Source organism: Gobius niger (assembly GCF_951799975.1).
Source record: "Gobius niger genome assembly, chromosome: 6".
NCBI classification, from domain to species: Eukaryota; Metazoa; Chordata; class Actinopteri; order Gobiiformes; family Gobiidae; genus Gobius; species Gobius niger.
This window is the reverse complement of record NC_136857.1, coordinates 9247096-9262227: the sequence shown is the minus strand read 5'-3', so window position 1 is coordinate 9262227 and position 15132 is coordinate 9247096. Positions and strand designations below refer to the sequence as shown.

At 42.6% G+C, this 15132-nt stretch overlaps 1 protein-coding gene across 1 annotated transcript in view; it reads right to left on the bottom strand.

Moving 5' to 3' along the window:
- Positions 1–15132, bottom strand: part of LOC306964470 (protein bicaudal D homolog 2-like) — a 40035-nt gene that overhangs the window by 9207 nt on the left and 15696 nt on the right. The window contains exons 3-8 of the mRNA XM_079558472.1: positions 5297–5449; positions 3501–3715; positions 2575–2809; positions 1296–1553; positions 925–1128; positions 175–723 (exon numbers count right to left, since the gene is read on the bottom strand). Of these exons, the coding sequence (XP_079414598.1) occupies positions 175–723; positions 925–1128; positions 1296–1553; positions 2575–2809; positions 3501–3715; positions 5297–5449 (1614 nt within the window). The remainder of the gene's footprint in view (positions 1–174; positions 724–924; positions 1129–1295; positions 1554–2574; positions 2810–3500; positions 3716–5296; positions 5450–15132) is intronic.

Sequence of the window (15132 nt, the reverse complement as noted above, 5' to 3'; positions counted from 1 at the left end):
AGGCTGCAATCTTGCCTAGTGCAACATTTGCTATAGCAGCTGAATAGCCCAAAAATAGCAAACATGCCCATCCCGCTGTAGGTGTGATTGAAGAAGTACCAGCAAATGCTTTGGACTGGAGAAGACCCTCTCCCAGTGCAAAAGTCAGATGTCAGGCGGGGGGGATCAACTGACCTGTTTGTTGGCCTTCAGGACGGTTCTTAGCGTTGCAATCTGTTCCCTCTTGGTGCTGAGCAGGGATTTGAGTTTGAGGATCTCCTCCATGCATGCCTCCTTGTCTTTGTCCGCCACTGTCCCGAGCTCCAGCGTGGCCACCCTCTGCCGGGACAGCTCTGTGGTGCGGTCCACGGCCATCTGAAGGTGCTTGATCTGGTCCCTGATGATGGCCACCAGGTTGTAGATGTTCATCGGCTCTCGGCGGTGGTCGGACACGGGCGAAGGCAGGGAGGAGACTGGCGAGGGTGAGCCGTCGCTGTGGTTACCGGGCTCCAGGCCGGGGAACAGGCCTTTGGTGAGGAGGATGGGGGAGCGGCGGCCTCGTCCCTCGGGGCTGCTGCGTCCGCCCTTGCCCTCCTTGTAGAAGTCCAGCATGACCCGGTTGGGCGTCTCGTTGTTGCACATGCACACATGGTTGTACAGGGTCGCCAGTTCCTCGCTGAACGTGACCAGCTCGTCCTGGGCCACGCTCAGGCTGCCCTGGGATTCACCCGCCACATCGCTCAGCTGGACAACAAAGGAAATAAGGGGAATTACTAACTTTTGTTTTGGGAAGTAATGTAGATATAGAAATAAGACGACAAAATGTTTTGTGATTTGTGTCATGTGATTAATCATTTATATCTGATGGTTCTCAAAATTATTATTATTATTATATCAACAGATTGTGCTATTTTCAATCAACAAATGCTGAGCGTTATAAATTACCTTGCGAAGCTCTTTCTCCATCTTGGTCTTCTCCGCTCTTTCAGTGTTACTGATTTTCTCCAGAGCTGCCAGTTTCTCTCCGAGCGTGGTGACATCACTCTCCAGACGGGTGCGCTCCTCTTCGTAGCGGGACTGACAGGTCTGGTATTCGGCTTTAAGGGTCTTCAGCTCCTCCTTCAGCTCACCTGCCTCAGAAACTGCAACCTGCAAAGCAAAACCAGCATTAGGCAAATAAACAGGCAGTAGTTCTACAAGAATATTTCATTTTGTAATAGACAGTTCACTTTCTAGTCCAGTTACAGTCATTGCATGTTGGAACGGTCGACCTAAAGACTTTAAAACCTTTATTTGTAGCTCATTTTCAGACATACCTTATACTTGCACTCCAGGATCTCGGGTCCGTTGATGTCCACCTCGTAGTAGTCTCCTTCCTCGTGGCTGTCGCGCTCCTTCTCGTTGTCCAGGGCAGACTGGCGCTCCTTGCTGGCCTGGAGCTTGCGGATGGTGTTGAGGTTTTCGGTGAGGCGGCTGACCTTCTCCTGGTGTTCGGACAGAGCCCCGTTGGCCTGCTCCAGCTGCTTTTGAGCGTCCTGCAGAGTGGAGAGCAGCGACACCTTCTCGCGCTCCATCTGAGGAGACAGAAAGAAGCATGGTTTTTATCATTTTGCAACACAATTGACTTGTTTTGTTTAATTAAGATGTAATACACAAAATGGCTACTTATAGTGAACTCTGATGTGGATTGATGAAAACAGCAAGATAGTGGAGCTTGTGACTAATGTAAATGAATATGTTTTGATATTTGTGGATTTTCATACTAAGTATTTCTTTGGTAAATGCTACATAAACCACAGAAGAAGACTAGTTTCTATCTGATGCCATGGCAAAAGCATATTCTACAGTCTGAAAATAGCCAAACTACTCATTAAACCTGCCATATTCAAAAACAACAACTTCAGAACATTACAGTAGTGTTGGATTTAAAAAATGAAATAATATATGAGCAATATTTCTTGTACTGTAAATATGTATGTGATTTAGTGCACTGTGCAAGGCCCGTTTAAATTTCCAGCTCTGCCTTCACAACTTGAATTCCACAAACAACTCCAACAGCGTCCTTGTGTAGTAACAAGAGGAGTGAAAAAACCCCTAATCTCTCAAGAATCTTAAAAACACCCATTCCCCACAGGTTCCCAGTGCGTGCCAGTTGCCATGGCGCCTAGTCAGGCGTGGCACGCGGCTGACGGGGCAGATGGCAGGTCCTCCGGTGCCACCTCCTGCTGCCTCCGAGCCGTCAGAGGCAGCGAGGGTGTGTGCGTCTGCCGGGATTAACTCTGCTCTAAGGGGATTTGAATAAAGCAGCAGGCCGCGTCAGAGAACAGCCCAAACACTAACTTCATTCATCTAAATCCGAAGCTACGTAAAGGAAATGTTTGTAGGATGAACTCTTAATGATTTAATAACAGACAGTTCTAACTACAATAGATTGTCTTCACCTGGGATTGCATAAGTAGGAGAGAGAGTCCTTTTATGTTCACTTCTAAACTGCTTCACTTGTAATTTTGGGTGAACTTATTGGTCATTTTTGTACATAATGATTGTATTCGGCCATATCCCCTTTCTGCCTGATCTCGTCATCTGAAATCTCACCTGCACCAGCTGTTGTTTGAGCTTCTGGATCTCGGTGATGTTGAGTTCGCTCAGCAGGTCGTCTACAAGGCTAGGGGCGGGCCGGGACAGCTCGTCCTTCTTGGGGGTCGACACACGGTTGTTCTCGGCGATGGCAGTGGCCAGTTTAAGGAAGCCTTGCAGCGCCTCGTCGTTGTTGGGCTCGGTGGAGGCATCGTCGCTGAACTTAAGGCCGTCCAGGGAGATACTCAGAGGGCTGTAGAGGGAACAGGTGGTGTCAATTCAGAAGTGTAATACTCAATTGTTACTTTACAAGTCAAGGGTCAAAAACTGTGTTTAAATGTGTCATAACGGGTGGAAAAGGCAGCACAGTCCTGAATTCCTCATAATGCTAAGTGGACGAGACAGTTTTGACATCTCTTTTGTAAAAAAAAAAAAAAAGAGTAAAGTGATTTAAAGTATTGTATATTTATTTATTGTACAACATGCTTATGGAAAATAAATGGAGTGAAGGCACATCCATTTGTACATGTATTCATTCGGCCGGGAGCTACATCATTTCGTCAAAACTTTTATTCACTGCTATAGTAACTCTTTGAGGGTGCTCTGGTTTCCCCGATCACTAAAATATACATTCAGTAGGTTTCTCTACAGGGCCAGAATGTCCAGGAGTATAAAATCTGAACTGATAATACAAGACATTTCAGAAAAAGTTCGTAGAGGTCTAAACTATAAAGCTAGCAAGATTTATGCAAAGGAAGACTCAGTCAGGATAATTTATTTGAAAGATACGTAATTGTGGCCCTTTGTGATTTGCTTATTACAACTATTTTAACTGTGATTTTGATTCGATTGCGATAAATGGTGCAAATCTAATCCTCACAGACCTACTCTCAAACATCTCACAGAAAACTCTCTGGCAGACTGGATGCTTTTGAGGCCAGTACCTGTTGTACAGAGTGTCCCCGATGTTCATGTAGTGGGACAGCTCTTTCCGCAGTGAAGCCTTGAGCTCTCTCTCGGTCTTGATGGTCTCCAGGGCCTCTGCCAGCTGCCGCTCTGCGATCTCCTTCAGACGGATGGCGTCCTCCAGTTGACTGTTCAGAAAACCAGTGTCCTCTTCCAACCGCCGGATCTCATGTTTCAACCCCTCAAACTCCACCTGGACATAAGCGCACAGGATTCACTGTAACAACACTGGGACATGAAGAGCAGAGCAAAACATGTGGAGGCAATAAAAGGGGTTTTAGTCCTGGCTCCTATGCGCTACAGTGGAATCCCTCTTCACAAGGGATGGGGAACCTTCCATTCTTTTCTACAGTGCTTTATTAGTGCTTGGTTTACGTCAGAGGTACTTAAATTACTTTTTGTTCCTATGCTAGACTATTTATCATCTACAACAGTAAAACAAAAAGAATAAAGCTCATAAAAAAAACATTATCATTTATTAGAGCTGGGAAAGTCCACTACTTTCTTTAGGACCCACCGAGCACCAAAACACAACTTTTACTTTCTTTTTGATACCAGCAGAAGGACTTTTTCCCTTCTTCCATATTGGTAGCGTTTAACAGCAGCCAGCCTCATGCCACACATGAAATTAGACTCTTAATCCCCATTATGTTAATCTGGAAATTCACATTTTATTTCCATTGCTAATTAGCTTTAAAACTATTTGACATGAAAATCTTTTAATATGGCAGTAGTGAAAAGTTGAATCTAATTTATTGTTCATTGTTTAATATGCTCTGACTAATGTAAAAATCATAATCCCAGACGAGAACATAGGGATTGTTCAAGCGTGGAGACCCACATTACGTGGTAAAATCCGATTTGAGCTTTTGGTTTTGGAAAATTAGCTAATTTTGTCCCATTTTACAAGAACCACATTTTTTTCCTGATTTTACATTTTCAGCAAAAGGAAAATTGTTCTGTGCATGTTGTTTGTCTCAGTGAATTTGTATCAAAGGTTGCTTCTGTTTCATCTTGTATAATTAGTGGAGGCGGAGGTTTGTGATGTGGGCGGGCTGCAACCTAATTTGATTTTGTTAGAGATAATAGTACAAGTGTTACTGCAATCAGCTCAAGTGATTTAAATAATAAACAGGGAGACTGATAGATATTATTTCAGCTTTTTCCCGCCATGAAACAATATCCAAATGTCTACACACTAGTGCCTGCATGACACTATGGAATTCAGTGTGGTGGTGTTATTTAGGACACAGCGAAAATGCTCATTCTTCTCTGAAAAAAACTGAATTCTCACGGTATTTCTGAGATCACACATGAGAATCCATCTTGTGCTGGTCCCATCGATCGGCCTAATAAATAACAACATCTTACACTTATTGCGCTGCATCAGCCTCTGTCAGACGTTTCTCAAAGAGCTACATAAAGTCGTTATTCATTCACTCCACACTCAATGGCAGTAAGTTATTATTGAAGCCAAAGCCGCCCTGTGGCAAATTGACCATTTACCACATGGCTATAATGTGTTGTTTGTATCCTGATCTCTTATTATGTCAGTGCCCTCTGCTGGACACCTGGACACATGTGGAATTCTTTCCTTTTTAAGCTGCCCCCTAATGGCTGGAGTGAGCATTCTGGCTGTTTCTTTAAAAATCCATAACTCCGTACAGGAATGGGCTAGAGACTTACAACATACTCAGAAATTCATGCTCTACAAATGGCTGCATTAAATCATCTCATGGGCCTTTTGTTTGACATGTGTTTTAGACTGACTTACCTGACTCTGTTTGAGCACAGACACTTGCTTCTGCAGCGAGATGTTCTCCTCCTCCAGCTCGGTGTAGTCCTGCAGCAGTCGGGCCTCGCGAAACTTGTACTCCTTGATGTCATCGCGCAGCTGATTCCTCTGCAGTTCCACCATCTGGCTTTTCTGTAGCACCAAAGAGAAGAGGAAATGTTACTACAGTATTGAGATGAGGAGGGAGCGGTCAATGATCGGATAGTGGTGCCTTAGAATAACCGTGTATTGGCTCTGTGACACGCTATATCTTTGCCTGGATAAGAACTCGCTTTCATCTGGCCCCGTGCAGTTTTGCATCTGTCTATCTGTCTGAAAGTCTTTGACAGAAAGAGGCGGCAGGTGCCATCCTGGGCAGTGGGCCACAAACGTGCAGCACTGCCAACTTGGATAGGACCAAACAGAATAAAGTCCACTTGTATCTCGGATTGAAACTGGCATTGAAGAGTTTGAAGAACTGTGGAAGTGTTTCATAAGGGTGGATTAGACTTCATTTACTGAATACAAAAACACACTACAGTTGCAATTGAAGCTTAATGAGGACCAATTAGTTAAAAGAAAGAGAAAAATGTCTTTCTGCTTTGACAGAGTGGTGGTAGTAGGGCTGTCAAGATACATGTTTAGACTCAGTATTTACCGTGTGTACATTTATTTCTTTCAGCTTGTGTGGTATTTTAGAGTATGATTATGCACTTTTAGAACAATGGTCATTTTCATGCTTAAGAGTTGACAGTACATTGACAGCAATATATTCCTTCTTAAATATAGCGAACTTCCAATATAATATCATGACAGGTCTAGGTGTAGATTCAAAGATATCCACTCATTCTATGCCCAATCTTTTTTCAGTCAAGAAGGTTTGTGACAAAGAGTAACATAGCTGAAATCTCATTGTGCTGGTGGTAGCCCTTCCATACCAGTTGTTTGGATCTTAAAAGGAATTGTAAACAAGAAGCAGGCCAGACACATGCCCTAATCCCCAAAGACGTTGCCACACACACACACACAGCCCCCCTGATTTCCGTCCACACAAACCCAGACCAAAACAGAGAAACACAGCAGGACATGTGCAGGGGCCACCCTGACCAGCGCCTTTATTAAAGGATGAAAGCCCCGGTGAAAGGTGACACCCGTTTAGCGGCAGGTGGGATGCAGCCGCCGACAAGATGACCAAGCAGACTGTGCATGTGGCTGGTGTAATTTGAGAATTGTGAACTTGACTTTTGGTCTCCATAGATAAAGCGGGATAAGCGATGTCACTATTTCTTATACTGCAGAATAGTTGTGTCCTGTTTTCGCTGGAAACACCCTCAGGACTAACCAGAGTTTGCATATTTAAATCTATAATGTAAAGTTGTACATATTTGCATGTACTATGGGCAGTGTGTGTTGTTTCTCTGGGGAGTTGACAGAGGGGGGCCTAATTCCAAAGAGCCAAAAGACAATTAGCCTTTGAATCTGTGTCCAGGTGGTCCCTTCGCCTCACGCCAGCACCATGTGGCCACCTCTCCCTCCACATTATTGGATCATAATGACACAAAGTCGATGTTGACAGCATGTCATCCATTCACCCATGTAGGCATTCAAACTCAATAAATTACTGTAACACTGTGGACTGACAGAATATGGCAGAAAATTGATATTTCAGGCCGTTTTCATGGCAATGGAGGAAGCAGATGTTACACAGCAGGCACAACCAGATTTGATCAAACTAACAAAAGAAAGTCACTAATAGAAGAACATTTTCAATCTAGTAAGAAAATATGGGATTGAAAAGAAATGGGCAGAATTTTTAACAAATGAATCTAATAATGTGGCGGGACTCAATTCTCTTTTCGGGAATGTATTAATATTACTATCTTGCTTTATAGATTTATCTTCTAGATGATGATCAATGTAGCAGTAAAAGTATTAAGTAACCAGGTATTGCTCAAGTACAGAAACACATCATTCAGTACAAATAGTTATTATACTAACATGAGATAAAGATGTATTTAATTCCATTGTGACGCTCCATATTTGTAATATATGTATTTACTGCCTACACAGTCCTATTAATAACTGCAGTTCCTTTTTGACATCCGGCTCAGAGTCAATAATAACCCTTGACATTTCCTTCTGAATCCCTTTTGAGGAAGTTGACTCGCTCCTTATTTGCTCTATGTAATAATTAATGGTGAATGCAAAGTTGAGTAGAGCCCGACATTTGAAGACACATTAATATTAATTTTTCCTGTGCGCATACTTAATGAGCTCTATGCAAAAGCCCCGATGCTGAATAATGCATAAGATTACATTACAAATCTCTTCTTAACACAACAGCAAAATCAAAGCACAGACACTCAATCAGGGGGAGGTGTCTTGTTTGGCCATATCGAACAACATAGTACACAATTAATTCTTATCTAATCTCTAAAGCCCTGTTTGGTAGCATTAGGTCTATGCCAGCTGCTTGCCCAGGTCAGGGTTAGGAGTCTCAGCTGAAGGGTCAGGGCTGTTTGGTGCGACTGAATAGAGAACCTGATTAACATCCGTCTCCAATCTGATTACAATGCAAGCTAGGGGAGCCGACCTTTCAACTTTGCATCCACGTATCCCCCATTTCAAGGAGACACTGGGACGTAAGTCGCTTAAGTGCGTTCATTCAGAGGTGCTAAAGTAAATGTGTGCGTGTGTGTTTGCAATAAAATGCCATCCACTTAGCCGTAGGGAGTGACCGAGAAAGCAGTGGTGGTGCAGCAAAGGTCATTTTAGGTGGATCCAAAGAAACAGCTATGCTTTCAATAAAGACTTGTAAGTGGCAAGAATCTGCGCCTTTTGCCACACCAGGTGACGACTGGACAGCTGTAGAGACACAGCCACACATGAAGCCAAGGGAGGTTCCCCTGTATGCAGTGTGGGTGGCTGCGGAACACAAGCGTTGATTTGGTGTAAAGTACTGACATAAAGTAAGAAACAAATTGGGTATTAAGCCAGTTGTTCTCAAAGTTTTTACCCCAAGCAACACCAAGGAAAATATTTACTGAAACCCGTGGCTAAACTGGTCTAAAACAGGACCAAAGCCAACTGTGATTAAAAGATTTCCCATCAAGGATTGACCCGAAGCAGGACAAAAACAGGAACAGAATTGAATCGATTGAGCCAGCACAACAATTAGTGAACCTGGATTAAGGTACTGTAGATTGAATTTTCTATATGAAACAACTCTCTTATCTAAACCAAAAGACAAGACTAAGCTTAAGTGACTAACATAAAAGCTTTGTAAAGCATAGTTTTTAAACCTGAGCTCTGAGTAATGTTTGTGGATGATCCCCTATAAACTCTACTGCAATGGCACTCAGCTTAAGTGCAGACAGCTTAAATATTTTGGTAAAGTTATTGCTCTGCTCTCAACACCTTTAAAGAAAGCAGATTTTAACTTTGGCTAAATGCATCTAGATGGGCTTTTATCCTGCTGTAGTGGGTCTCTCAAAAGTACTGCCCTAGACTACCAGGTGGCACGAGTCTGTAATTATTTATAGAAAACTGGCTGGATGTACAAACGCGACCCTATGAGTGCTTTTCACCACTGACCCCAGTGCTACTCCACATTCTGTTCACTTTGCGCTGAAAACAACCCATGGACCACCACATGTTTTGGTAAGTGGCTCCCATATGGCCAGATAAGGATTGCATTGCAGCTGAATACTATCGTTTTTCCCCGTCTGTGTCGGCGTCTGCCTAAGAGTCTAATACCACTGACCTCCATTTTGCCTTTTCACCATCGCGGCTCGGCTCCATCCCCCACTGCACTGCACGCCGCTGTGTGTCACTGGGCTTTTAGAGGCAACACATCAGTCCCGACAGAGTTTCCATCACATCTCCAGCATCAAGTATCCATCATACGCCGAGCAAACCGCGGCAATAACCTTGTTCCCCACTGGCCTCAATGTCAGACGATATTTCCTCAGAGATAAGAGTCATTATAAAGACACTGTAGTAGTTCTTAAAATGTTGCAATTCAAATGTATGATGGTATCAGAAGAAGTGACCTTGAGCAAGACACTCCTCTTTGAATGCCCATGGAGGTAGAAAAGCAGGGTTTTTATTTGTCTTCTTTTATTGCTAAAATAATGTAGAGCTGGGATAATATGCTTTTGTTGCAATACAATACCACAAAACAGAGGGCCTGATACAATATATATGATGATTTGTCATTATAACGAGCGGCAACAATTTACCCTGAATAAATTTAATAAGAAAGCTCCAGTTGAAATTCCAAAAGTCAGAAATTAAAAACAAATCCATCTGGCATTGAGTAAAACATTTTGAAAGGTGCAAATGGAGGAGGGTTTTTTAATTTCTCTCTCTTCTATTTAAACCAATTACCAAAGCAGCCTTTAACACCAACTTCAAGACAAAATGAGTAAAATATCAATGCATTGCGATTGGATTCCAATATCATACATGTATCGTTTTGCATATATATTGAAAAACTATATTTCATTATGTGTCTGAAGTAGGCACTGTTATTATCGTGCCCCAAGAACGCCAGAATGCACATTTGTCCAGAATGAATGGAAACTGCAGTATATGGTAGGGCTGAAAGATATATCGTCACCGTATTGATATCGAGATACGAACATTCAAAACCAAAAAAGCAAGATACATACATAGATTTTCATCAACGAAACTGCACTCTTTTGTATTATGTTTTTAGTTTTCTGAAAAATGCAATCAAGGATTCAAAGATATTAAATTTTGTCCATATCGTTCAGCCCTAGTCTATGGGTGGCACAATAGTGGAAAAAATTGTATGCGTTAAGATTGCAATTAAATTGTAAATATATGTTTTAAAATCAAGACTCAATTCATAGTGCACAAATTCAGGCATTCAAGTACAAACATTTCAGCATATACATGACCTGAAGTTCGTACGCTCCAAAATAGAGGGTTAGAAAGTTTCAGACGTGATTGATTCCGATGGAGACCGATTATTTGATTGTTTTCATAGCACGTTATATTACCAAAATAACTGCAGCCTCCATGATTTGCAAACTGCGACTATTCATATTACATTTTCGATTCAATACCACTTAATTGTGCAGCTCAGGTCATATCTTCTGGTGCGATTCTAATCTATAAACGCAGTGTTGCTTCATTCTCCCCGTAAGGTATAATTTCAGAAGTTTATCAAGACAAAACTTTTACACGCCAAGGTCACGTCATCTCATATTAAAATCTGAGTCGTCCCAGGATTAGCTTGAGGAAAAATGACTCACAGAAGTGTTGCAACTCGACCCCCCTCTCCAATACACCAGCAGACAGCGCAGAACAGAGAGTAATGATGCTCCTGGGCCTCTCTTTACTGTCACTGTCTCCAATGTGGGTGAAAGAGGATCCGCTTTTATCTTTCCCACTCGCTGCAAGCAATTGGCATTCTATTCAGCCTATACCCAGCCTCCATTAGCAGGGAGAAAAAACTCGCTCAAGGTCATTTGTTTGAATAGACAATTAAAAGTGTGGCGTGGCACAGTTTGATTCACAGTGATTGCGCATAAAGCCAAATTAGGGATTTCCAGGTCATTGGGACGAGTGAGGAAACACATGTGCCATTAGTCAAAGTGAATGGGGCGGGCATTGATTTTGCTTGTGTATATTGATTTGGATGAACACTCGCCGGTGCCATTAGTCTGTAGCCAGTACATTTCAGAGCTGTTTTGATAAACAAAACCAATGTTACACAAAAAGTAAATGAGAGTCTCCTATTCCTTTTCATTGCGGTGTTAGTTCTGCTTTGATGAAGGTTTTTTTTTTTATTAAAAAGGTCAAGATATAGACAAAGCTCAACACTACGCATTGTGCATTATTTACCTTTCTTTTGTCAAGTAGTTTAATAAGATGTAATTGTTATTATACATTATATTTTTTACCATGCTTGAATCCAGATTATAAAATGCACCAGATTTCTTCAGCAGCTCCTCCTTATACATCGCACCCCATCCCCCTTCCCTCCACCAAAGCAGTCTGGAGGTGATTTGTCTTAGCATTGTTGTCACCAGAAATAATACAGGACTTGACATGGACACCCCTAAGCCCACTGGGTGTCTTATTACATTAGCTACGTGTCAGATAATAGCAGAAGCTGTGAACACAGAAAACCTACCTCCTCGACTTTGACCTTTCGCTCAAGGTAAAGCCTTACTGTCCATCTGCTCCGTCCCTAAACTGCGCCATGCAATTTCTACTTCCTAGGCCCTACTAACCTTTCAAACTAATCACATCGAGGCAGATTGCACACCTCTACGGCAGGTGTTTAATCCCCAAAGCTGATGAATGAACGACAGAAAAACGCTCTGATTTTAATTTAGCGGCATGTGTCCCCAATCGCTGTGTGGTGCAAATGAGGCAAGGAAAAAGCAATCATGTTGGACATTTGAAAAGAAGACCCTCTCATTACTATAATGCTTGCGTCTGTCTGGATAGAGTCCACTGCCCTAACCAGTGCCAGCTGTGCGGCGGTTCCATCTAATATACAATAAATGAACGAGTGTGTTTTTTGCGATTGCCGATATTTGAACTCCCAGTAGGGCTGCAAAATACATTGTTATTGTAGTATTAGGTGACAGAATCTACAAGTCATGGAGGTCTTCCCATGGTAATACAAAATGTGTGTAATTTAGTTCAATTTTTCCTATATGTTCCTAAATCATGCAGAGCTTTTAACCATGCTACAATGTTAATTCCTTGGCTTCATTCACACATGTCTTGAGTAACAATCATGCACAGTCCTGCAAAATGACTGGTCCAGCACTCGTGTACGTAGAGGAGTTGTGAACCGCCCCCAACAGGAAGTGCCTGCTGCTCCAGCGCCATAAACAAACCCGCCCACTCTCTCAGCTGTGTGGCTGTATTTGGGCCGAGTGCGATCATGTTACAGAGGTCTGCGTCACGTCATGATGCCTACTTGGTGAAGATGTGGGTTTCGGATATGAAAGAACTTTGGGTGCAGGAACAGGAACTTCAGAAAGAGATCCAGGTCATGAAGAGGATTTTGGAGAACGCTCAAGGGAGGAGAAAGTCCATGTACAGTAGCAGGATGAACCGAGTCGCCAACAGTTCACCAGAAACATCATGTCATCCTCTGACTCCTACATCCAAGACGCCAAACATAACAAGGAGAATGTCAGAGCTTGATCCATGGCAGCAAGAGGTTCCATCTGGACTTTTGTTGCCATCCTATCAAGCATTCAATAAATAAACAACACTAATAAAACAGATGATAAGGCACCAACAAAAACCCAATAAAGACCCGTGACAAAATCAAAAGTAGAGCCTGAGCCAGCCGAAAGCACATTTTTTAGACCTACTTTAGCCAAATCAAGAACTCGATAAAGCTAACCAGTCTTTCCTTTTTTGAAAGTTTTGTAAAACATGTCTTTTTTGTCCGTCTAAGAAGATTACACTACATTTTATCACTCCTCAAAGGCATCAACTCCCATACAGTGCAGATAGCTCCAGTACGGGCACATTTCTCTCATGGCACCCGATTTAATTTAATGAAGTCATGGCTGTTAGCGCGCTCCTCCTTACAATGTAGCTGGCTCTTTGTGGAGGTTTAATCCGGTACAGCGCTATGGCAGTGTGTCTTATCAACACCGAGGGGCAACATGGAGACTTTGGCAGAGGATACTGGTGCATGTGCCGGGGGCTGTGAGGGATGTACAGCACTGAGGCTGCGGCCAATGAAAGAGAGAACGGGAGAGACGGGGATGAGTCTATAAGAGGTAATTGAGTGAGATAGTGGCTTTGAGAGTTTTTTTCTGAGTAGCTGAGCTAATCATAGTATTTTATCTGGTATTTATTTATTTATATATGTGATTTAGCATTTTAGTATATATCCAGTCTGCTGCTAAAAAATGGTAGCTGCTGACAAAGGAGAAAAAAAACTTGCCAGATATACATACATTGAATTCTATAGTTTAAAATTAGTCCCTATTACTAAGACTATGTCCACCTCTTGGTGGATTGCAGGCGTTTCTTTCAATGCTGCCATTCTTTGCATCTTCACGCCCCATTCCTTCACCAACAGGCTTTTGCTCGGGCCAATTCGAACACCCTGAAGACAAAGGACCCGTTCAGCCCGGCCACAATGCCAGCCTCAGTGCCCAGACGTGCGCCACTTGCTCTGGCTGGTGCTCGCTCTCCTCCTTGCACCACGAGAGGACCATTAGTCGGGCATCATTATTGTCATCCACGAGGCAATTCACACTCCAGCCTTGCTATCGGGCCAATTAGAGCTACAGGGGAGAGGAGCCGCCGTGTCAGCGCTTTTTCAGATAAGGGACGGCAAACGGGTCACAGTGCAAGTTAATAAAGCTATAACTCACACTGAATATGGCTGGTTGTATTTCAAAATGACTAGGAACTTTGGAACATGGTAATATACAGTATAGGATTTTTTAATGTTTAAATAGCAATACTAAGGCCGACGATTTTTTTGATGTTGTATCATCAATATCTCAACAATACAATCCAATATCATTGCTTGAAACTCCTCTGATTCCTGTTAGAGCATGTCATGTCTAATCTCACATTTTACCTGCATCGTACGACCTAATAATGTCGTTTTTTTGTTTGTTTGTCTTCACTCCGACTTCTGTCCCTAATCTGGAACGCACTACTCAGCTCTTGACATCTGTCTCGTGCAAAGGAAATGTGGAATGACATGGATTAAATTTTTAAAGCCAAGCTACTTTTCCCCCTTTTCCGCTAGCAATAAAGCTGTGATAACCCACAGCAAATCGGCGCACTCAGCTAAAGTCATCAATGCACGCCGTGAAGAATGCAAACACCCGTGCGGTTCAGCTCCTGCTGTGCAAGAGCATTATAGAAAGACTAAATAGGTCATGTGATGGACGGCAGCACATATGTCTCAATGGGTTGTTAACATTGCTGCATATGAGCGGCTTTCCCTGTTTGCACTACATTGGTTTGCTTGTATTTGAATTATGATGTAGAGTAGGTAAAGGATTAATACGTATATACTATATTCACTTATTTTTTATTTTTTCCAATAGTGTAGGAATTAAACGTCTAGCATCACAGCAAAAGGGCCCAAGGGTCAATTCCTGGGCTAGGTCAGTGGGGCCTTTCTTTGCAGGTTCTCCCTTTGGCGTTTTTTTTCCAGGTGCTAAAACCATGTACAATAGAGTCGCCTCTGGGGCCAGGATGAATGATGTGTGTTTGTGAGTGCGAGTATAGGAAAACAGATGGAAATGAACCCATGGCAACAATCCAGTGTGTTGTGAGCACGTGTCTCACGTGTGTTCATTAACATGCGCTGTCCTGAACAAATATACTAATATGAATCCTTTTTTTGTACTATAAGAATGGGATTTACCACAGAAGCAAACCTTGAAGGGGCTAGATGCAAGTTGGCCATTTTATACTCACTACTGCCACCTCAGGTCATACATGTAACTGCACCTTCTATATTAAGCTCGTGCATGACGGCAATTCGGACCCAAAGTAACAACTTTTTGAGGTGACAGTGCAGGATTTTAGAGGCAGTTGTGGTGAACAGGTCTGGGTTAATACTACACCTTTGGACATGGCTGGAACATGTAGGGGGAGGAAAATACTTAATTTTAACATTATACCCCTACATGTTCCAGCCATGTCCTAATGTGTAGAATGAGCTCAGACCTGTTCACCACAACTGCCTCTAAAATCCTGCACTGTCACTCGAAAAAGGTGTTACTTTTGGGTCCATCATGCACGAGCTTAAAATAGAAGGTGCAGTAACGAGTATAAAATGGCAAACTTGCATCTAG